The 21,804-nt window shown below is 36.8% G+C and overlaps 5 protein-coding genes across 6 annotated transcripts; 4 read left to right on the top strand and 1 right to left on the bottom strand.

Annotated features, from left to right (window-relative positions):
• The first annotated feature begins 1,364 nt into the window (after positions 1-1,364).
• On the top strand, positions 1,365-4,087 carry LOC145889663 (uncharacterized). Its single transcript, XM_082980657.1, has 7 exons — positions 1,365-1,683; positions 1,804-1,844; positions 1,960-1,981; positions 2,358-2,579; positions 2,900-3,015; positions 3,383-3,533; positions 3,841-4,087. Exons 1-7 carry the CDS (start codon positions 1,383-1,385, stop codon positions 4,032-4,034), a joined length of 1,047 nt encoding a protein of 348 aa, XP_082836783.1. The 5' UTR covers positions 1,365-1,382; the 3' UTR covers positions 4,035-4,087.
• Positions 4,088-4,463: 376 nt separating this feature from the next.
• Positions 4,464-7,286, top strand: LOC145889338 (uncharacterized). Its single transcript, XM_082980275.1, has 4 exons — positions 4,464-4,759; positions 4,893-5,009; positions 5,323-5,555; positions 5,965-7,286. Exons 1-4 carry the CDS (start codon positions 4,611-4,613, stop codon positions 6,345-6,347), a joined length of 882 nt encoding a protein of 293 aa, XP_082836401.1. The 5' UTR covers positions 4,464-4,610; the 3' UTR covers positions 6,348-7,286.
• Positions 7,287-7,767: 481 nt separating this feature from the next.
• On the bottom strand, positions 7,768-14,372 carry LOC145889215 (uncharacterized). Its single transcript, XM_082980118.1, has 15 exons — positions 14,179-14,372; positions 13,703-13,880; positions 13,429-13,526; positions 12,971-13,131; positions 12,107-12,224; positions 11,710-11,874; positions 11,554-11,634; positions 11,238-11,384; positions 11,053-11,163; positions 10,683-10,873; positions 10,167-10,385; positions 9,902-10,067; positions 9,533-9,757; positions 9,112-9,267; positions 7,768-8,793 (listed from the first exon to the last, which is right to left on the bottom strand). Exons 1-15 carry the CDS (start codon positions 14,337-14,339, stop codon positions 8,463-8,465), a joined length of 2,508 nt encoding a protein of 835 aa, XP_082836244.1. The 5' UTR covers positions 14,340-14,372; the 3' UTR covers positions 7,768-8,462.
• A 557-nt stretch (positions 14,373-14,929) lies between these two features.
• Positions 14,930-17,077, top strand: LOC145889660 (DNA repair protein RAD51 homolog 4-like). Of its 2 annotated transcripts, none has more exons than XM_082980653.1 (7): positions 14,930-15,065; positions 15,149-15,210; positions 15,353-15,553; positions 15,671-15,783; positions 15,981-16,186; positions 16,324-16,452; positions 16,806-17,077. In XM_082980653.1, exons 1-7 carry the CDS (start codon positions 14,972-14,974, stop codon positions 17,030-17,032), a joined length of 1,032 nt encoding a protein of 343 aa, XP_082836779.1. In that variant the 5' UTR covers positions 14,930-14,971; the 3' UTR covers positions 17,033-17,077. The 2 variants fall into 2 exon arrangements, with proteins under 2 accessions (XP_082836779.1, XP_082836780.1); XM_082980654.1 differs by having other exon boundaries at positions 16,324-16,456; positions 16,801-17,077.
• Positions 17,078-17,536: 459 nt separating this feature from the next.
• On the top strand, positions 17,537-20,422 carry LOC145889969 (ceramide glucosyltransferase-like). The gene is made up of 8 exons (XM_082981016.1): positions 17,537-17,634; positions 17,763-17,901; positions 18,185-18,424; positions 18,952-19,136; positions 19,202-19,288; positions 19,803-19,864; positions 20,050-20,106; positions 20,271-20,422. Exons 1-8 carry the CDS (start codon positions 17,537-17,539, stop codon positions 20,420-20,422), a joined length of 1,020 nt encoding a protein of 339 aa, XP_082837142.1.
• The last annotated feature ends 1,382 nt before the right edge of the window (positions 20,423-21,804 follow it).

Genomic DNA, 21,804 nt, shown 5'->3' with positions numbered 1-21,804 from the left:
ATGAAAACATGGATATGTAAATATTTTACAACTTTAATTTTATTCTGGTCAACCTTAGTGCTGCTATATCCTATCATCATCATCATCAGGCACAAATCATAAACGATGCTTTCAAAACAGCGTCGAAAAATGTCGCCAGTAACTAATGATTATTTATTACGAGAAATTGACTATTGTCAAACCAATTTTTAAAAAACAGTGTAACGTTCAACCATGTACACGAGAATTTATCAATACGTTGAAAAACACACGCACTATGCATCAACAACGCGACATCGAGCAACGTCCCGCGACACGACGTCATACAAATGACAGTGCAGATAGAGAGAGGAGTGTGAACTGATCAAGGCCGAATTGTAAAGGCGGGGAACCTTTTGCGGTTTTCATAGAAATCATTTTGAATTACACAACAAAACAGTTTTTTGCAATTACATAACAATAACAGAAACAAACTACCCACTAACGGTTCGCTTTTCCTCATGAATCCGCCTCCAATGTGCCAACTCGTGTATTTGTTGTTAGCGGGACTAAAAGAGTACACCCAATGTGTACTGATGGGACCAAATTCCAAGTCCACTAAAAATTCGAAATAACTTTATGCCTCAAGTTCAAGATCAGACGGTGTCTTCCTTGCTTCAAAAGTAAACTGCTTTATATGCTTGACTTAAAAATGGATTGAAGAACATTACATTACTGGTTTCCCCTCATTGTGTTTTTACCTTTTTTTTGTGCGCAATGTAGACTCCACGTGTATTTAAAGGCTACTTTTGTCACAATTGGCCTAAGGACCAACGGACGTATAGTCTATCATGGGACCTTTTTTTAACCCACATGAGATTGAAGGATTGGCAACAAAGCACTGATGTTTCTTTAAAGCACTGATGGCAAATGAGTTTGTTTTCTCGAGTTTTAAACTGCAATGAAGAAATATTCGGTTTATAATTCTTGATAAATCCTTTTTTTCCTATTGCCGGATCCAACATGTAAGTGCCGACAATTCGACAAATGCTTCAATTGTACATCGGGAATTTGTGTGTATAAAAGATTTATGCACATGCATATACGAAAGTTTGCTTCTAATACAGAATTTTTGTCGAGATGCGCATTCAGGTGATTAACAAATGACTGGTGGTAGCAATTTATTAATTCCAAAAGAAAGTTCGTTTTGTTAAATTACTTTTGGCCTTAACTACGTTTTTTTATTTTTTATTAATTTTTACCATCATATGTATGGATTAGTAGCGAAGTATGTCGTCACTGTAAAGTTTATGCATGCTCTGTGACGTAAAAGATGTGTATTGTTGAAATCAACACAATAATTCAGTTTATTCTTTGCAATAAAGACTGGATTTGTCCTGAAAAGCTATTTCTGTTAACAAACCATGCCGAGCGCAGAAAAGCCTGGTATTTTGGGATGTTTGATCTTAGTTCTTGGAGTCGCCGGTGTGGCCCTAATGGCCGCTGGTTTGGCAACACCCCACTGGATTTTCATTCCTGGATCTGCGTCAGTTCACATTGCTGAAAAGAAGCTTTTGGCTGGAACCAATTTGACCAGTGCTCAACTAACTGCAGGCTGGGCTACATACCAGGCTGGATACGATTACATGGTTACTATGAACATACAACTCATGACGCAACGCCTGGCGTTGGTCAACGCGCAAGCCATGCTTATAGCAATGCAAGGTTAGTTCAGAATTTTTTTTTACAAAACCTGGAACAATTTTGTGAATTTGATAATGAAACATTTTTTAATCATCTGTAGTGCAACATTTGAGTAATATCTCAAACCTTGTGTATTTGCAGGAGGGACTCAAGCACCAGTAGTGCCAACAACAGATTCTATGGTATGTCGCAAACAAATGTGATGGCTGTGATTAGCGGATTTCACGATGTCTCTTCGTCATTAAATATGTACAGAAATCTTTTCTTTTCTAATTATTACGTTTTTATTTTTTTCAGGGTGGAACCGATGCCCCTCAAGGTAAGTGGTAGAGGTTCCACAGATTCCGATTGCGTTACTACTTTCGAGCATGTATGCTTGACAATGACAACAACCAATTTAATTTGTGTGGCATTTGATCCGTTTTGATAAATAAAAACAGCGTATAATAAAAACCGCATGTACCGCGGGCATCCCGTAATTTTGGCCCCGTATATTTTGGCAGTATGAGATAGTTGGAGATTTTTCTTACCTAATGCATTCGCAATCGAGATGACCGCCAATCTAAGCCGTAATGTGCTTTTTTTACCAAATTTTGGTTCAATGTGTTTGGCTTTAATGTACCATTGCCACCTCAAAAATAAAAAAGAAAATTGACATTCAAAATAACAAAAATAAAATTTTTTTCATGTCGCAGTCGATCCAATTGCGGGCATGACCGCACAACTTGCAATCTTGGACGGTGCCCTGGCCGAAATGGGCATGCAAATGGGACAGGTGATGGCTCTAAACGCATCTAGAAAAGCTATGGCCCCGATGGGTGAACTTAATCAGTGGGGAGGCTTCTTCAGCATGTGTGTGGTTGAGATGTCTGCGGAAACGACCTGTGGAGGGTGGTCAGTCTACAAGTCAGCTTTCTGTGAGTAAAGTGTGGACCAGAATGATTGAACGGCATTTCTTACAAAGCAATTTACAAACAAAAAAGTAATATTTTCAACTAGCGAATCCACCCAACACAGTAGACGGAAAAAACCTTTGTTAATCTTCTTGATTTAGGTAAAACCCTGTATAGTCTGTCTCACTGATTTCCAAGGTGTACGTGCTTAGAAATACAAGTATTCTCCCTCTAAAACTTGTATACGTATTTTGTGTTTTCCGTGACATCATTGAAATAAACACGAATGGTAAAGCCAAAAACCGACACAAGTGGCGATCCAACGTTTTCCTTCTATTTGTCAGGGGAGGAGGTGTGTGAAGATGATTACGTTGATCCCAATCCAACTGTCCCGTCGGTGGATTCCATCTTGAACAAGACCCGAAACTGTAACGCGGATGGTCTGGCAAGAGCTGTTAAGGTATAATGCAATGATTCTGCAACATGACCACATCTAATACATGCATAAAATCAGGAATTGTATGGTGTGATTTATGCATGTATTACACAGCGAAACCATGTAGGCTAGAAATTAGCTTCTACCCGGTATAGGGAGTCTATAAGTTTGGCATGAATAGTATGTGGTCCAACTCTAAGTATATAGGGCAAAACGTGGTTGCTGGTTTACGGCCAAAACTGCTCAAAATAGGTGAATTCTTGTCCTCCGTTAACGCAATTTTAATAAAGCGAGTTTAATATATGCCATGCAGCATCAGACTATTAGAATTAAACTAACTCATGGCGTTCAGGTCGTTAACAAACAAAAATATGATTTTATTGCATCAAAGGGATCTGTTGGTTTCTTTGGAGGAGTGTTGATCGCAGCAACAGCTATCAGCCTCGTGCCTATAATATTGGTGCTTGTAATGGTTGTCAAACCCGCACCCCGTGGTATGCCTTTTAACGGAATATTGATCTGCATCCTCTTCGCGCTCGCAGGTTGTACTTTAAAATTGCACTTTTACGATTTCTATTTTATGTGTGTGTTTTATCGGAATTCGAAACAATTTTATCTTAGAAAAGAATCCCGATCAGGTTTTATACATACAGTCGAGCGCCACATATTAACCCGTTTCTTGGATCATTGCGACATTTAGCAATACAAATTGGGTATTGGCGTCATCAACGAAATAAGAAACGAAAACTCGACCCTAATCAAAAGAATAACTGAACATAAAAAAATAAAAAAAATTACCTAATTCGCCAATTGCACGCATGCACGTACATTCATTGTTGTACATTTTAGGTGTTCTTGCGCTTGCTTTTACCATACTGTACAACTTCCAAATCGTCGGCAATTACCTGGCAAACGACATGGTTGGAACCAAGGCTGGTATCTCTTGGATTCTTAGCATCGTTGGAGGAGCATTGTACTTAGTTGCCGGCTTAGCAGCTCTGCCATTGGGTAAAGGGGGCAATGTTGCACCGGAAAAAGCTTAAGTCGGAGAAACGTTTTCGGTCGATGTTTGAGAACTTTTGTCAAGTTTAATGAAAACCTCTTAAAATGAAATACAAAATATATTGAAGATTTTAATAAAAGTTGTTATGAACCTGGTGGTGGTCAAAGCCTATTTTCAGTTTTCAAAAGTTGTTATGTCGGTTTGTGCGGCGTGGTACATTTTGGTCCAATAACACAGCGGTCATACACGACACAACACAAATTTTAAAGAGTTTTGGGCCGAGGTCTTATCAGAGGAAACGATATATCGTAAGACGACGTGGCTTTTTCGGTGGGATTCCCTTTTTCCTCAACGCTACAATGACATTCATGAAACACTCCTTGACATAAAATAGTGTACATAAAATATAGTTTTACCTCTCTAGTTCACCAAGTGGCATTATATGTTAAGCACGCAAAGTGGACGAAAATTTTACAACTGCACCAACTCAAAATAGAAGATTTGTGTTTTTCTGACAAAAATGTAGTGGCCACGTGGTGTTCATCAGAACAGTTTGTTCTAAATTGTGTTGATGCGCCGCTCGTAATTTTTGTAAGACTTACAAAACTGGTAACCAATGGTGTACGGCAAAAAGTGCGCTGTAAAAAGACCGACTTTCTCCTGCACGTCCGCAAGCTCTTCCACGAAAAAACCCAAAGTCACTAACACTTCACAAATGACTGGCCCAGAAGAGAATGAAGAAAACAAACAAATAAAGGAATCAAGGTGATTCTCACTTAGTTTAGTTACTTTTGTTATAATTTTAAATGTTCAATGTGTAGCCTATCTTATGAAAAATGAGGCACCATAAATATTGCTAAAGCAAATTATATTTGTAACATTTTTGTTTATCTATCAGAAATGGGTTGATATGTGACTTCTGTCTTGGTGGGGAGGACCGAAATCGTGATGGAATGCATGAGAAAATGTTATACTGTGTTGACTGTTCTGCCAAAGCCCACCCAAGTTGCATGAAGTAAGTTATGCGGCTTTTGGGATAATTGTGCATATAATAGAAAAATATCTGCTCACTAACCACTTGTATATACTAAAGATTTTTTTTGTCGAACATTTAGTTTGCACAAACTATTCAACATTTAGTCAACTAGTCAATATTTTTCAGATATTAATGTTTATATTAGAATTATATATACATATATATATATGTGTTTCTAAAATATATTGTAACAAACTGCTGTCAAACAGGAATATCATAATTAAATAAGGTTCCTTCACAACTGTATAGCTAAAATCTACCCCTTTTCAAGGGTTTTTTATTGTTTTTCGAGGTATTCGAAGGCTTTGGCACACAAAGCATCCACTTATGCTTGGCAGTGCATTGAATGCAAGACATGTACTGTATGTTCATCTGCTGAAGAGGGCGACAGTATCTTGTTCTGTGATGCATGTGACAAGGCTTATCACATGAACTGTCATGATCCTGAAGTAACTGTAAAGCCAGAGGGAAACTGGCTGTGTGCTTCATGTCTAAGTGAAACCACTTCAACAAGTTTCTCTCCAGGTATGATTAGGTATTTTCTGGATAATATAATATGTTTTTTGGTCCTTTTTAGAAGTGATAAAAAAATACCAACCTCACTCTTTGACTGTGTATGTTAGACATAAAAATTACTTTTTATGGCAAATGTTTGTAGGTAAAATGATATTAAATTTGATACTGCTGTTTATAAATAACCCCCAGTCTGCTCATAAAATTGAAAGATGACTTTCAATATGAATCCAAGTCTATATAACTTCATGCATCATGCAGTTAACATCCCTGATAAGATAAATCTACAAAAAATGGGTTGTTCAGATTCAAATTATTTGCTTTCAGTTTATCCACAAGAATTACTATAAACACAACAGCTTATTGAACTTTTTCTGTCTTGTATTTCTCAATTCTCTGTAAGAAACCTTATGCATATTAGGTATTCAAGAGGGGGCCAAAGATATGTCCGCAGATGCGCTAAATGGAATTCATGAAACAACCTTAAACAGTGAAGCTATGGACAGTTCAAATTGTGAAAGTAGGTTGGCAAACGGACTAACTGATGACACGTTCCATGATGACAACTTTGTGCACTGGACTGCAGGTGAAGTTGCCGCCTATTTCGAGCGACTTGGATTCAGCAAGCAGGCCTCAGTGTTCGTAAAAGAGGAAATTGATGGTCGTGCTCTGTTGCTTTTACGAAGGACTGACATCGTATCTGGACTTTCACTCAAGTTGGGTCCAGCAGTCAAAATTTACAGACACGTTTTGAACTTACAGTCACGAAATTCACCGTTAAATCTGACAAACGGTTTTTCGTAAAACTTTTTATATTTGTTTCAGATTATAAATCAGAGCTTGCATTCAAGTACCAAGTACTTGGTTTTATATACATTAAGCCCACATTCCCCTTGTCTTTATTCAAACTAAGTAACATTATTACCATGTTTTAATTATGTTTTGTGTATACTGCTCATTGGCTGTTTGTAGAATGGTGTTTAATTCCAAACATAATTACCAAATACTCTTTTTGAATAATAGAGTTGGTCTTTATTGGCTAAAAGTCAAATTTGTAGCAAGTAGTTGTGGCATGTAAAAGAACTTAAAAGAAGTATTCATAACGTGCCTTAATAATTTTGTTTTGTCAGAGAAACTTAATATTCCAGTTACCTGCTTATAATTTCATGATCCATTGTCAAAACTTTGTTTATTTTTTTTCTTGGGAGGGTTTGGTTAATGTGTATCATAGCTTTTATTTCTGAAATTTAAGTTTGATAAGGTACAGTCACATGACAACTATCATAAAAACTATATTGTTGGCCGAGCTATTTCTTTTTCAAAAACTGTTAGAAATTATGCTTTAGCTTGCAGCACTATATATAAAATAAAATCACAGCAGATCAAGAGTAAAATAAAACTTATCTTTCTTATCTTTTCAACTCTATTCCGGCTTGCAATGAAAAACAGTCTTGTGAACCTCACACATAAAGCGCTAGTCCTTAACAACTGCTTTGAACCAGTAAACTGGCATGTGCATCTATTATATTTATTCAGCATTGATCATTATTAGACAATATTATGGTATCATACAAGTATAAGGTATAATTCAACTGCTGCCCATGTAAAGCACCCATACTGACACAAACCTGTTTAAACATATATGCAATTTCTGTGAAAAAGAATTTTTGTTTGTTTGTTCAAAGGCTGTTAATAAACAGTTTTTATTTGATTCTGAACTTATTTGTGTCAGGCAAGTGATGAAGAAAAATTAGTACATTGCGAAGAGCCCCAATGCAAATTGCTAATGTTGGTATACAAAGAATTTGGGATGTGTCGTGGTAAGATGAAGTGTAAATTGCATTAAAACTGTTTTTTGAGAAACAGACTGAGGAGACTGGCTCCCGAACAAGCAACTTTTTCCTGTTAAAACCTTTGCCACTAATGTAAGCTCTTGGTTTATGGTCTGTAACAGAAATAGTAAGTTTTAAATGCAGTAAGTTGATGTTGGTGACATGAAGAGAATGCTTAACCAAAGCAAAAAACACTAATCTTTGTAAGTTTCGCTAGCGAAGATCTTCAAGTGCAGACACCTACTATTTTAATTAAGATAATCCTATCAATACAGTTTAGATTCTTTCTGTCAATGCAAATTTTCTTGTAATGAAAAACAGGAACCAATACAATATATTTAAACAACTTTGTTTTGTAAAATGGAGTTTAAATACATACTGTATACAGAGTTTAAAAAATATAGTTTTTTATTCACTTTGCCACTTATCGTTTTATTCTGGCATATTGAAACTTTAACCACACCTGAAAGAGGGGGTCATACAAAAGCTTGTGTCAATTAGTGTCTGTATATAAAAAAAACATCCAGCAATGCACATGCGAAATGCTACAAGCTACTTATAATGTGAGGTTGGCAAAGTTTAAACAATTGACACAATGTAGTAAACATAGTTTTTACATGTCGAAAAACAGTGAGCTAATTTTGGCTTTTGTTACCAATAAAAAATATGCATAATTATACATGGCACTTCATGATTACAAATAAAATATGAAAAAATTTAATTTCTGCAATGTCCTAAATGTTGGCACATGTTTGAAACACACACAACAGACAACTCAAATAAGATCAACTACATAATAAAAGTAAGTATAAAATGGTACAAAATATCAGGATGGATTAAGGTAATATTGTGGACATTTCACAAATAGGTAAACTAAAAATACTACTAAAATACAGATATTATCACAAATCTTCACAATGTATACAAGTGTAGGTAAACTTGACACTCAAATGTGAGCACAAATCAGTGCTTTAATGGATGGAGGAACAAGTGAGGTTTGGGGGTAAAACTTGCACATTGCAAAATAGACAGAACAAATTTTCTACTACAGTGAAATCTTAAAATGCATTTGATCATTTTTTGGCACTCATTTAACTGCATTGGTTTTCTTCACCTGTTTTTGGTCAACCCCCACAATTGCTTCTTTCATAGTTAGCTTGGTAGCTCTCCACTCGTCAAATTCTTCTGCGGGCATGTTGACAATATGCTCGCGTACAAAATCAATCGCCGCACTGACGTCAGGGGAACAGAGCTCCCACGGTCTGAGCATCTTTAATGAGCTGAGGAAGACATCTGGTGTGATGCTGTACATGTTCTGAAGCATCTTCATTCCAAAGATACTCAACTTTTGGAGAATGTACGAGCATGTTGGATCATCATGAATGTTGTCCGGAAGGTTGTGCACCAAATTGTTGTACCTGAACAATTAAATTTTACTGTTAACTTGTCTTAGTGTTTTTGGATTCACAAAAGGTACGCTAAACCAATTTGTTTGCTTTTTTATATTTTTTCAAATTTTTTTTGAAAAAAGGATGATTTGAGAATTGTAATTAAATCTTTACCAGATTAAAGGGTGTAAAAAAAGGAAATTGTTTCCAATTCTCATGACTTAGTAATGCACAAAATGTTAATCCACAGATATATTATATTGACCAGTTTTAGAGACAAATTCACCTCATATTACTCTCTTAAAATCTGTGCATTCCAAACTGCACAAAATAAAATATTTCACTTACCACTCGCATATTACAATGCTTGACCGTTTAGTTTTGTTCATTTTCTGCCAAAGGAATTTGTTTTGTGCGGCTTCACGCATGCCCTTGAAATCTCTATGCATACTGCAGGTGCCACGCAGCGTATCAAACTTAACTTCCATTCTCTGTTTGCGGCATCTGCAACAAAACAATATAAACTTCATTATTTGACTGATAGACTGTAGTGTTTTATTTATTTGTCAAAAAGTAACATAAATTCTTTCCAATATAATGTTTCTTTCCAATATCTAAAACCATCGATTTGCTTATTTTGCCATGCTTGTACAAAATTGTTCCACGACAAACAGACAAATGGAGAAAACATTGTACATTTTTATTTTTTGTGAGAATTGTAAAAAACACTTCAAACTTCCTACGACATTTTTATTTATATGGAATTTACTTGTCCAGTTCTGTAAGTTGGTTGTGCAGCTCCAAAGCCTTTGTGTCATTCACATCAGCAAATCTCTCTTTGATGCGGTCAAGTTTCTTGGACTTGTCATCGCTTGAAAACTTGAAGTTAAAATTTGAGGCAAGCTTTGCTGGAGAACTCATAGGGCGGGTTGGTTTTGTTCTGACACCAGTAGCTGTTCCCGGTCTGCTCGATGGAGCATTTGTATTCACATCCCTTCATGCAACAGTGAGAGAACTTACTGGAAAGTTTTCGCAACCAAACACAAAAGTACGAAAATTTGACATTTTGTGTATGAAATATGAATAACAATCGTAAGCTCAGTAGTAAGTCACAAAATGTGCCACAAAAATATTTTACCTAGTTCTGCTAACTGCAGCTGTGTGTGGGCGAATTCTTGTGCCTGAAACATGTTTCTGTAGTGGTGGAGGTTCTGAGTACTTGACAGTGGGGGTTGCAGCTGGAACAACGATCTTGGAAATGTTCACTTCTTTTTTCCCAATTTTGAAGTAACTGTTTTTGGACCCTAGAAAGGATGTAAATAAACAAATATTTACTTGATGAAAATAAATAAAACATGGACCCATTTGTCCACACTTCACAGACATGACTTTGTTACACTTACATTCATAAACAGACATTGGTAGTTTCTGGTTTGCCTCTGCAACAATAACTGCTGTCTTCTCCCTTCTATCCATTTCCCTGCCAACACTCTCTTTAACTGTTGAGAGAAGTTTCACGAGGTGTTCGTGGTAATCCTTCTCGAGCAAACTTTCCTCATGTTGCTCCACTGTTTTCTCAATGTCAATAGAATGTCCTCCATCGGTTGCTGTATCATCGTCACCTGTTTGTTAACAAAAACTTCTGTGGTACATTTGTGTCACAGTTCTTGATACAAAATAAATGAAATGACAACATGCTGTAACCGAGGTAAAGCGAAGGGGAAAATATCATCATTCAAAAAATTAATCATTCAAATATGAAAGATGCAAACCAAGCAGCAATTTATTTTGACATGTTATGTTTATTATCTACATTTTTATATGTAGTAGGCAAAATGTTGTAAAAATTCATTGGAAATACATAATTTCTGTATGGTAACAAAAAACGTAGTTACAAAGGTTGGAGTTGTTTGCCTTACCATATTCACTCTCAACCACAGTTCCTCCAGCAATTGTTGTGGTGATTGACGACTCTCCTGCACTCATTGGTCTTGTCATGCCTCTGATGTGCTCATAGTTGTCATAAGCTGTCCCCTCTATGTCAAAACTGTTTTGTGAACCACGATTATGACTCAAAGCTGAGGGTGGACGATTTTTTGCAGATGGAGGTCTGGTAGAAAATGAAGTTGAGTTTTGAAATACATTTTGTACTTATAATAACCATCATAGGGTGCCAATAGTGATGTATTTATCAGTTTGTGGTTATTAACTGATCAGTAATAGTATAAGGTGAGTATGGTTTGTGCCTTGTAATGCATTTCACAAACATAGTTAAATATAATAAATGACCTTCTTGACGATGGATCTCCTTGGTAACTAGCAAGGTCACTGGCCAGGCTCCAGTTTTTTCTTAGTGATGATTGGAATGGCATTGCCGAAACCTTTCGTCTTGATCGACTCCTAAGAAGTTTCAAAAAAATCCATACTTATAAGACTGACAAATTGAACACAAGTTTTAAATTTTCAAGTATTACCTTAGTATAGCTTTGTATGATTGGGCTCGAGCAAATTTAGTCCACTTGTGATTGTTCTTTCGATCCTGATTTACAATCCTAGAATCTCTGGTTCTGCCACCAGGGTTGCTTGTGTCCCAACATTCGGATAGTGGAACCATCACCCTACTAAGATACAACAAAAGCATGATAAGAGAGTTATCAACCTGCCTTAATATTAGGAGGCCACAAGAGTGTATTGTACTTGCTTGAATAGTTGTTGATTGTTTGTGGGTAAATAGTGCAGTAGGTGTATAAGTAAGACAGTAGCCACTATACCATGTTAAATTGTACTTACTGTTGATACTGGTTATCAAAGTTTGCTTCCACTTGACAAGACTCCAAGATCCAATGCAGACAACACAACTGTTTCCAAACACTACAAAAACCAAACATGCCCTTACTTTCTACAGTGGTAAAGTTTGATGATGCAGTGCTGCTTTTATGAATTTACCTCGTTGTATTTCCATGGTCAATGGATTGACAAATATTTGTAAACATGGGTGAAAATGGACGGACATTTTCTCCAGCACCATGATGAAGGTCAGCTTTTACCGCTGTCATTCCACCAGGGCCTTGGGGATAAGATACTTTGCCAGAAGATGCTAATGAAGCCCGACTGCACAAATATAAATTTCCAGCTTCATGTAATGTGCAACCAAGAGCTGTTGCTAAAGATATTTCAGTATTGATAATTCTGTGTAGTTAAAAACTTTGCTTAAAATAATCAAATTTCTTTTGTGTTTTTTTTTACTGAATAAAACTGCTTTCATGAAATATGTGCACTATGAAAAATTCTAAACATTAAAGCATGTCTGATTTGTTGGATTTTATTAAAATTATTTTTTAACCTGCCAGCACTTCTGATTGAGGCTCTTCTTGAAGCCTGTACAGAATGTGACATCATCTGTTCTTCCCCTGTTTCAGTTTCATCATCCTGTGTGGCATTGCTAAGACGCATGTGTAGTTCTGCAAAAAAACTAGTCAGCTTGGTTGAAAGTGGATTTCCCTGTAAAAACTTTAAATTAGGAGTCAGTGATGCAATACCAAAGTGGTTTGTTATTCCCAGTTAAAAGAAATTAGGAACAATAATTTACAATATTATGCCAGTTGCATAACATGACATGTGACTTTTAGTACTAAAATAATATTGCTGGAATTTTTTGTTTCTCACGAAACTTGCTGTAGTGTTTGCAGAGAAGGAAAACGTAAAGTCAAAAAATTCACAATCTTTGGCCTAATCCCTATAGTATTCATATTTTGGAAGTGTCTGTTTTGTTTTCTTTCCTCTGTTGTCCACTTGCCAAGTGTTTACATAAACCAGCATCATTTCTTTGTGACCAAGTGGCTGGAATGATAAGAGGCATTGTCTGTCCATCTAAGGACCCCCATGGACATCTAGCACGCTCCTTGAAAGCCCAAAACAACACACAAACACCACGTCACAGATGATGCACATAGCTCCTTCGATCCACTTTTTGAAAGTGGTGACTATCATATACCCTAAGTTTTGAAAGATGATACTGAAAATGAATCCAACATAAGAAACCAACTTTCATTGTGATGTCATAATGTCAACAAGAGTCGCAGAATAATTACACTGGAATGTTTTCATATCGGGCACATCTTTGGTAATGAAATATCCCCTATCATAACTATTGACACATATAAAGGTAAAATCTGAACATACACGAAAGCATTGAGATAACTCATACCTTCTTTCATGTTCCGTATGTCATTTTGCTTTTTGATTAAAAACGCATTGTCTCGAATGTTTTGATCTTTTTCCAGAATGGGAAACAGTGCATGACCCATTTTTACACAAGCCATTGTTTCCCGCACAGAGGACAGGTCTTTGAAAAGGTCTTGAAAATCTCTAAACAAACAATAATAAACAGAACATAACTACACCATTAATTTCTTGTGAAAATATTAGTGATATTGAACGTGTTACCATAGTTGTTACATCAGATGAATGTTGTTAAGATTTTTATATCATAAATTTTATCATAAATTTTACTGATCAAAAAACATTGTTTGTGTTAAATTTGCTTACAGACAACTAAGTCCTGGTCACATTTAGAAAACTTTGCATTTTACACTTTTTGATTCTATACTAAAGCAAGTTACAATTTGTTGGTTCCACCATGACAAAAAAGTTAATTAAAAAAACCTTTGTTGCTGATACTTCATAACAAAGGATGCTGTAGACATTTTTCGCTTGTACTGTTTGGCCTTTGGGGAAGTCATGTGTGCTTTTGTTTCATCCACCTTACATGTTTACAGTCTGTTACTAGAATTGTTTCCAATATTTGAAAGTCTCAATGCGATGAACAACAACTTTTTATTGTCAAGCATCATATTAACCCTTAAAAGTACACTAAACCCACATTGTATATGCGAACTTTAATCTTTACATAAAACATTATTTTATCTATATGCCGCACCATTTTCTCATCTTTGTGTTTGTCCCCTTTGAAGGAAAGTTGATGTCCAATTTGAGATGTTTGTTGACCAAGCGAGGTTTGAACTAATTGCTTTGGATCAAGATACAGAGGCTGGCCAATTTCTTGGTATGGCCTCCAAAGCACAGACTTGTACCCTTGCACTGTCATCTGCTCTTGTCTGTAGTACAAACAAATGCTATATGATAAAGAAATATATAGGCATAGTGCTTTGCATTAATCTTTAAGAATGAGTGGGCAGAAATATTCATGGAGATAATTTTAAACTTGATTTCCTTGAAATAGTTTTCCGCAATTTCTTAAATAGATTCATAAAACAAATACTTTTGCTGCAACAGAGCTTGCATGAATAAAAAGCAAGCTTTTATTTTTTGAATGGAAAACTATCTGAGGTAAAGAGGGCTTGTAATCTATCGCACACAATTGGTAAATTTACAAATGTTTTAAAGCATGCCCACCTTCTTTTGTAGTTAGTTTTAAACACTTTCTCCCTGTTGGGCTCTTGCAGTGTGTAGTGGTCGAAACTTCTGGCCTGGAGTCTGGAGTCCTCTGCCTCCTTCCAGGATGGAACAGGTTGAATTGAGATGTAGTTTCTAACATCTTCTATTGTTGGAGACATCACAGTGACAAGGAAAATTTTTACAGCATCCTAACTTCTGGAATATCAGATAAAATTTGGTTTACGTAAATTGTAATTTGATGCAACATTAAACAACCTTCCCTTCAAAATAACATGGCCAACACGCCAACAACTATTGCTACTCTAGATTCTGACAACAAATAAAGACAAATGCTGTTGACCTAATGTTCCTGCCGCTATGTGATTTTTACGAATGTGTGAAAGACTGATGCCTAAACAACCACATGAAGTCATGAACCATGTCGTTGTAACGTTTACACATGCAACCACTGGCAACCGTGCTGTCGTCCAGTCGGTTTTCTTTACCTCGTCCTGCAGATAGTACAAAATAACTTGAAAATAAATATCATAGTTTATTTATTTGTACCATATGCGACAAAGTTGTAGATAATGCATTTTTGGTGCATGGTTAATTACACAAAATGCATTTTCATAGTCAGTTTGATTTCTATATGTTGATGCAATGGGGTAATTCCCCACAATGAACTGCCCCGCGTGAATCGCAGTGACGCGTGACTTTAATAAACAACTCAGCTCACTCAGAACTCAGAAGTGAAGTTTGTGCAACATTTAAAACTTCTTTTGGCGTTACTCTTCAAGACATCGCGTACATGGAGAGTGTAAAATGGCCTTTGCTCGCAGGCCTCTGTCCGTCATTGACTAACGAAGTTTTGAGTCAACTCAAAGCCAAGGGGATTGAAAATGGTAGAATTTTTTCCAAATGTCATAATTTTAATTTTGTTTTGTGTTCCAATAAAAACGCCAAAAATAGTATGTGTTTGTTGCAGTTTTGGATTTTGTGACTTTAAACCCTGAGAAAATTACAGCCATGTGTGGATTGCAATTCAAGGTATAACAAAATTATGTTTTTCTTGTTTAAATAGCAATTTTTGATCAGTCAATTTTTATTTGACCAAAGTGGCCCTGTTTTGATGTTACCATGGGTAAATATGGACTTTTTTTTCACCAAATCTGTATTTTTTTATTTGTAGAAGGTTCTGGCAATCCGTAGGGTTCTCCTTGCCCAGTACTCATCATTTCCAGTGAATGGTTTGGATTTGTATGATGAAACTTTAAACACTATCGCTGTCCTTCCTACTGGGTGTACAAAACTCGACGAATGTCTAGAATGTGGAATTTACACTGGTGAAGTCACTGAGATTGTGGGGATTTCATCCTCGGGAAAAACGCAGGTATAAATTTACCATCTTAATGGGATTTTTGTGATGGTGTTTAAGCATACTCAGCTTGCTTGTGCTGCAGCTTTTATTGTATACATGACCCCATCACAAGATGTTTTTGTGTCACAGTTCTGCCACCATTTTTCAGTCAACATAGCAGCCACTCTGGAGCAAAATGTAATTTATATTGATTCCACTGGAGGTTCATCCGTACGGAGGATGGCAGAAATTTTTAAACTCAAGTTTGTTTACTAAACCTTGATATGTAATATTTGATAAAGGCAATTGTTTTATATTCTGCTAATATTTCTGCCTAGTGCAATCTTTATTAACTGAAATATTCTTGCACTTAAATTAATCCATTTTATTCAGCAACGTATTTTCTCTTCAATGTAGCGCGACTTCACCATTTTATTTATTGTTTACTTGTGTTTCCTAGCAACAAAGACAAACACCTTACATCTGCTCTGTCACGTATTAAAATCTGTCATTGCCATTCACTTGCGGATTTAAGAACAGCATTAGAGCAAATAAGAAAAAACCTGCAAAGTCTGGAAATCTTTTCCTCTGCCCTTAAAGTCGTCATAGTTGATTCGATAAGTGCAATTCTGGGCACTTGTATTCATGCTTCGTCTTTTGTTGAAGGTATGTTTATTTGCTCTTTACATACCATTTGTTGATATTTGCATCTCAATATAATTTCACTGTCACAATGCATAGTGGGCATCATTGTTTTTAGTGCTTGATTTAGAGTTCATCAAACAAATGCAAAAATTGCTTAGGTATGTCTGACATTCAAAAAGTTGGCAGAGAACTGAATAAGCTTGCCAAAGACTTTGCTCTTGCTGTAGTGGTGGTGAATGACATGGTTTCAACAGGCCTTTCTTTTGCGCAGACAAGTGCCATGACAAGTAAGTTATTTTACTGCAAAAACTTCTTCTGTCATTATTGCTTATTACACTGTTGCAACACATTCCTTACACATTTTATGATAGGTGTTCAAGGTAATGTAAAAGTGGAATTTACTATATGAATTAGTGCTCATTATGTTCATGTCAATTGTTGTTACATTGTCACAAATAAAAACATATGTGCAAGATTTTATGTTAGCGCAAGAAAAATAAACACACTAGTGCTCGTAGCATTGGATCGGAGTTTAAAAATCATTTTAAGCGCTTCCATTTTTTGGCCCTCTAGGATGACGTCGCATATTTCCGTTTGTCACTCAGTTATCGAAATAGACAAGGTTTCCGTATATTTTTAGCGTTTCCGATGAAGCCGGCTTTAGGACGTTGCTGGACTCACGTTTCAAGCGTTCGTCTGCTGCTTGGACCGGCTCACGAGCCCGCGGCTATCGGATACACCGATTTGGAGGGACATAACGACTCTTGCGTGCACATAACAGTGTCTGTCTTAAAGTCACCAAGATCTTCCTATCGTGTTATTAATCTTTCTTTAACGCGTCACGGAATCGTAGAGCGCGGTAAATAACGATGTAGTTCTAATGTGTAGTTACCTCCATAAAAACTTGTGAATTATCCGTCAGCCAAGTTAGTGTGGTTTTCTGTCGGGTTTTGTGGCCTGAAACAATTAACACTGTGTTGCATGTTACAGAAGTTTAATAAAATCGTTTTTATTTACATTTGTCTACCCGGTGGACAAAGTAGTGTGTTTGGTAACATTCTTGAAAGCAGTGAAATTGAATGGGGAGAAGACAATCTTTGTACACAGTTAATGCATGGAAAGCCAAAGTTGCCAAAGCAATTAGTATAAACAGATCGTGTTGGTTAATTGGTCGGTTTCCATCAAATCTATGAAAACAACGCTACATGTAAATCGTGTCACATTTCCCCAAAATATGTGATGAGTTTTGTACGAGAACAACCAACGCGGTGTTTCTGGTGTCAGTTTTTGGAATAACGAGAAAAAGAACGCGAGGCCTAGTTGCATTTTTGGTGCTTGTTTTCAGGTTTTTAGTTGCGAACTTTAGCGAGAATGTACGTTACGGAGATTGTGGCATATCTTATTGCATTGCACGGCATTGGATCTTGGATATTTCTTTTGTGTGTCTACGTGGTTGTCGCCATCTATGTGTAAGTGGATAAATTGGAGCTGTAGAGTATAAGCTTTATTCTTAAATGTATTTTTAGCTATAAAATTCCACAAAAGTCGTATCAACATGAGAATTAAGTCATTTACAAATGTTTTCTTCAAAATTCAGCACCAAATGTTTTGCCAAGAAGCCTCCAGAAATACCCGGACTTTACGTTGAGGGAATTTCGATCTTGAAACCACTATGTGGGTTGGACAACTGTTTGGAGGAAAACCTGGCAGCCCTTGCCAAAATCAGTTATCCCAAGGTCGGTATTAAAAGATCATTTTCGACTACATTGTAAAATTCTTTAGTCAAGGGGTTTAAAATGTAATAAAGACGCAATTGTTGACTTTTAGGTCGAATTCACATATGTATACCGTGTTTATTTTATCACTGTAACAGCAGCTGAAAAGACACACAGTATATATATGGTACGGAAACAAATTCGTAAAGCTTCTTCGAAAATCTAAGACAGTTATTTTCTTTGAAATGCCTCGAAATTTGGTCTACGGGTAGGCTATTATTCAACAAACGTTTATCCTCAACAGTTTGAAGTCATTTTCTGCTTCGAGGACAGAACGGATGGAGCTTACTCCATTGCTCAGGGCTTTATCAGAAAGAACCCTCAAATCGACGCTAAGATTATAGTAGGTCTGCAAAACAATTTCTGGGTGAACCTTTCACATTTCAATAATTCACTGAATGCAGGGAGTGAGAATGAGGTTATAAACGGAAAGGTTCGAAATTTGATAAACGGTTACAAGGCGATGAAGTACGACCTATTTTGGGTTTGTGACGCCCGCATTAAACCCTGTACCTGGACTCTGAAGAGTTTAGTTAGAGAGATGACTGACAAGACAGGAATGGTGCACTGTATGCCAACGACAAGCATAGGCGACTCCAATACCATTGGCGGTATGTTACAAAAGGTAATGTCTGGCGTCCCAAGTACGCTATATTTCTTATCACTGTACTCAGCTTGGCGGAACATTATAGAATATAGCAATACTATTCACAAGTATACAACAAGTTAAACCAATTGTGTTAAAACCTGGTCTCACGGAACTCCAATGAATAAGAGGGGCCAAGAACACAATTGTTTGCTTTGAAACTAAGGGATCTGTACTGCAATGACAGGGTTCCCTATAATTTCGTTCGATCTCCAAAAGAAAAAAAACAAAGGATATCACACGGCCACATTGCAATTTTTCTTTATGGTTGAAAAATAGTTCTCATCTTTTACCATCAACGTCGAGCTGTCGGGCAGCAAATAAGCGAATGTTAATTATCCGTGTTGTCTTCTGTATTACGACAGCTCTATTTCGGATGTCATTTTGCTCGCATGTACATCGGTGCTCAACTCCTTAACGTCACATTCGCCAACGGTGGTTCATCTCTCTTGCGCAAGTCCCTCCTGGAAAAACACTTCGTCGGCGGTCTCAAGTATTTCGGCAAGTTTATGGCGGAAGATTACCAAATGGCGAAGCAACTAAAACGACTGTCGGTGGTTTAATTTTATTACCGATCATAAGATGTTCGTTAAAATATCCAATGATTTGTCACAGAGGTTACCGTGTTGATATGGCGTCGTCTAAAGCAGTGCAAAACTCAGGAAACGCAAGTGTGGCCGATTTTTGCTCAAGAACGACTCGGTACGTGAAAATTTACAAAGCTGCGTTGTGTGGTAATTTGGGTTTTGTAATTATAAACCAATTCGCTTTTCTACTCATCTGGAAAATTAGCAACGCACAAACTTCTTACTGACCTGCGATTTTTACCCCCACTACAATAAAATGTTAAAAGAACTAAAAAAAGCAGTGTAGCATTTTACTACAGGACTAGCCTGGCTTTTTATCCGGAATATATATTTCGCCCCATGGGCATGATTTTAAAACATTTATTGTGTTTACTGTAAGGAACTGAATATGATATAATGCCAGGCTGATCCTGTAGTAAAAAGCTACTGCTTTTTTTTAGTGAGATTACAAAAGTATTCAGTGATCGCTAGACCTGCATCTGCAGTTTTGGTTAGATCCCAATTTTTCAATTTTTGAAGTCAGTATGTTAAAGAAAGCACGCATTGCATTGTGCAGCATTTATTTAAATACATAATACACTGTAACAATGGACAAAAATGTTGAACCTTATCTCTCCCTTGGTTTGCAGGTGGAATCAACTTCATTTATACAACGCACCCCTGACAGCTTTTCTGGAACCTCTATCGGACGGTATTTTGTCGGGTGTTTTTGTGTCGTGGTCATCAGCTCGTCTTTTCGACTTTAACCCTCTCACTGTGCTGCTTTGGCACACCGTTTCTTGGCTGTTGCTTGACTTTATTTTCCTCGCGGTGTTAGAGGTTAGTCTATAGATATTTACTAAAATAATCGTTATTGTTGGCATGTTGTACCATCAGAACTAATGTTGCTGAACGTGACGAGCGATGTTCTTACAGTATATGAATTTACTAGAGGTAAAACATATTTACTTACGTCAGAATGTTTTATTGCATATATAACCGATTTTCATGAAAGTTCTTCTGACAAAATCTCGCTCATTAAATTAAGAAGCAACTCCGCCGATAAAGAAAACGTTTAACATAAGAAACAAACGACAATGTATGTTGTTTTTTCTCAGAAACGAGTCCAACGCGTGACATGGCACAGATTCATGTTTGTTTGGATTTTCAAACACTTCCTTGTGCCTTTTCTCTTCTTCATCGCTGTCACGAGGCGAACGATTGTGTGGAGGAAAAGGAAATACTTACTCCGCTGCGACGGGACTTGTGAATTTCTGTTATAAAGTTTGTTAAGTTTAATTAAATCGCTAAATCGACATAATTTTTTAGTGTATTTTTATCACTGAGGAGGTGATGCTATATATGAGAACCTAACGATCAGTCTTGTGACACTGAACTGTACTGTTCCAGCACTGTTTAAAAAAGACTGATATTTGTGTTTACGATATAAAGTTAGGGATGTCGTGCATTTTTTCTGTATGCTCCACAGTGACGCGCAAAACCGCACCAACCGAAGTCCACGCGGAATTATGCTGAGAACTTTGTCCACATTGTTAAACAGATGATAATTGTGTTAACTGGAACTTATGACGTAAGCACGGCACGTTTCCGTTGGCGCACTCGCGGGATATTTGTCACTTTGGGACGTGCAGAGGGCACGTGCACATCAACAAATAAATCAAATTCAAAAATTTTTGAGTTGGCATAGCAAAACTTTTAAACAAGCACGTCAGGTTCGAGTTGCGCCTTTGTTACGATCATATTTGATACAACAATAAAAACGAAAGTCATGTTGGATAACAGGCGAAACGTCGTTCAATAAAGTTACGTTCTAATTGTGCCAGAAGAACAGAACATTAAATTACAATATGCCTGGCAGCAACAGAAACATTATAACAATAAAAAAGGTTTAAAAGAGCTGCTGTTTCATACCAGTGAGGAATAGGTTACGGTATGCTTGTCAGCAAACAGTCAGCAAATAAGCAGGGATTTGCATGGCTAATGTCAAGACTGTAACGCTTTAGAATTACTACACGTACATGTCGAGGTGGCAAAAAATAGAATGTAGCTTTTGTATTTGATAAACAGTAATTGTAGGGAACCAAAATTGACTTCTAGTATGGAAAATCAGGCACCAAACAATTGACTACAGGTGTTGTATAGCGTCTCGCATTGATCGTTAAAAATTGCTTGTAGTAACCGCATTTTGGTTAAAGTCACCGCAAATTTATTCAAACCTTCAGACTGTCGCCAAACCCCGTTGCATGTATTGTGTATGGTTTTTCGTCTTTTCAATTCCCTTTTGTTTCCGAATCACCGAACTCGTACCTGCACTACCGATAACAACCACTGCTTAGAACCTCTAATTATTCTTTCTCTCTTCTGTTACACTTTCGCCCTTTATAAGCCGTCACATTGTCAACCATGTGGATATATTTTCATATGTTGTTATGTTATGTTAACAACCTGATCATCGCATAAATACTGAGGCTTTAAAATACTCCGTATACTGTACGAATTTTTAGTTACGTTAATCGGTGAGACGTGTAGGTTTTGTAAAATTTAGAAAAAATCTTTGGCCGAAACCGAATAGCTGCATAAACGTAAGAGTCGGCTAATTACATTTGAAATGTCGAACTTGTGGTACATCTC

This window comes from Ascidia mentula, chromosome 2 (assembly GCF_947561715.1).
Source record: "Ascidia mentula chromosome 2, kaAscMent1.1, whole genome shotgun sequence".
NCBI lineage: Eukaryota > Metazoa > Chordata > Ascidiacea > Phlebobranchia > Ascidiidae > Ascidia > Ascidia mentula.
Note: the sequence above shows the minus strand (reverse complement) of the source record. Positions and strands in the feature narration are given on the sequence as shown.

Excerpts from the sequence above, each read along its gene's own strand:
- LOC145889338 (XM_082980275.1), top strand. The coding sequence starts at position 4,611 with ATGGTGTACGGCAAAAAGTGCGCTGTAAAAAGACCGACTTTCTCCTGC. Across the intron at positions 4,760-4,892 it reads AAACAAATAAAGGAATCAAG|AAATGGGTTGATATGTGACT; the intron begins GTGATTCTCACT and ends TTTATCTATCAG. Across the intron at positions 5,556-5,964 it reads TTCAACAAGTTTCTCTCCAG|GTATTCAAGAGGGGGCCAAA; the intron begins GTATGATTAGGT and ends TATGCATATTAG.
- LOC145889663 (XM_082980657.1), top strand. The coding sequence starts at position 1,383 with ATGCCGAGCGCAGAAAAGCCTGGTATTTTGGGATGTTTGATCTTAGTT. Across the intron at positions 2,580-2,899 it reads AGTCTACAAGTCAGCTTTCT|GGGAGGAGGTGTGTGAAGAT; the intron begins GTGAGTAAAGTG and ends TCTATTTGTCAG. Across the intron at positions 3,534-3,840 it reads CATCCTCTTCGCGCTCGCAG|GTGTTCTTGCGCTTGCTTTT; the intron begins GTTGTACTTTAA and ends TGTACATTTTAG.
- LOC145889969 (XM_082981016.1), top strand. The coding sequence starts at position 17,537 with ATGTACGTTACGGAGATTGTGGCATATCTTATTGCATTGCACGGCATT. Across the intron at positions 19,137-19,201 it reads GCGAAGCAACTAAAACGACT|AGGTTACCGTGTTGATATGG; the intron begins GTCGGTGGTTTA and ends GATTTGTCACAG. Across the intron at positions 20,107-20,270 it reads AGTATATGAATTTACTAGAG|AAACGAGTCCAACGCGTGAC; the intron begins GTAAAACATATT and ends GTTTTTTCTCAG.
- LOC145889660 (XM_082980654.1), top strand. The coding sequence starts at position 14,972 with ATGGAGAGTGTAAAATGGCCTTTGCTCGCAGGCCTCTGTCCGTCATTG. Across the intron at positions 15,066-15,148 it reads AGCCAAGGGGATTGAAAATG|TTTTGGATTTTGTGACTTTA; the intron begins GTAGAATTTTTT and ends TGTTTGTTGCAG. Across the intron at positions 15,211-15,352 it reads TGTGTGGATTGCAATTCAAG|AAGGTTCTGGCAATCCGTAG; the intron begins GTATAACAAAAT and ends TTTTATTTGTAG.
- LOC145889215 (XM_082980118.1), bottom strand. The coding sequence starts at position 14,339 with ATGTCTCCAACAATAGAAGATGTTAGAAACTACATCTCAATTCAACCT. Across the intron at positions 11,635-11,709 it reads GACCATGGAAATACAACGAG|TGTTTGGAAACAGTTGTGTT; the intron begins GTAAATTCATAA and ends TGGTTTTTGTAG. Across the intron at positions 8,794-9,111 it reads AGCATTGTAATATGCGAGTG|GTACAACAATTTGGTGCACA; the intron begins GTAAGTGAAATA and ends TTAATTGTTCAG.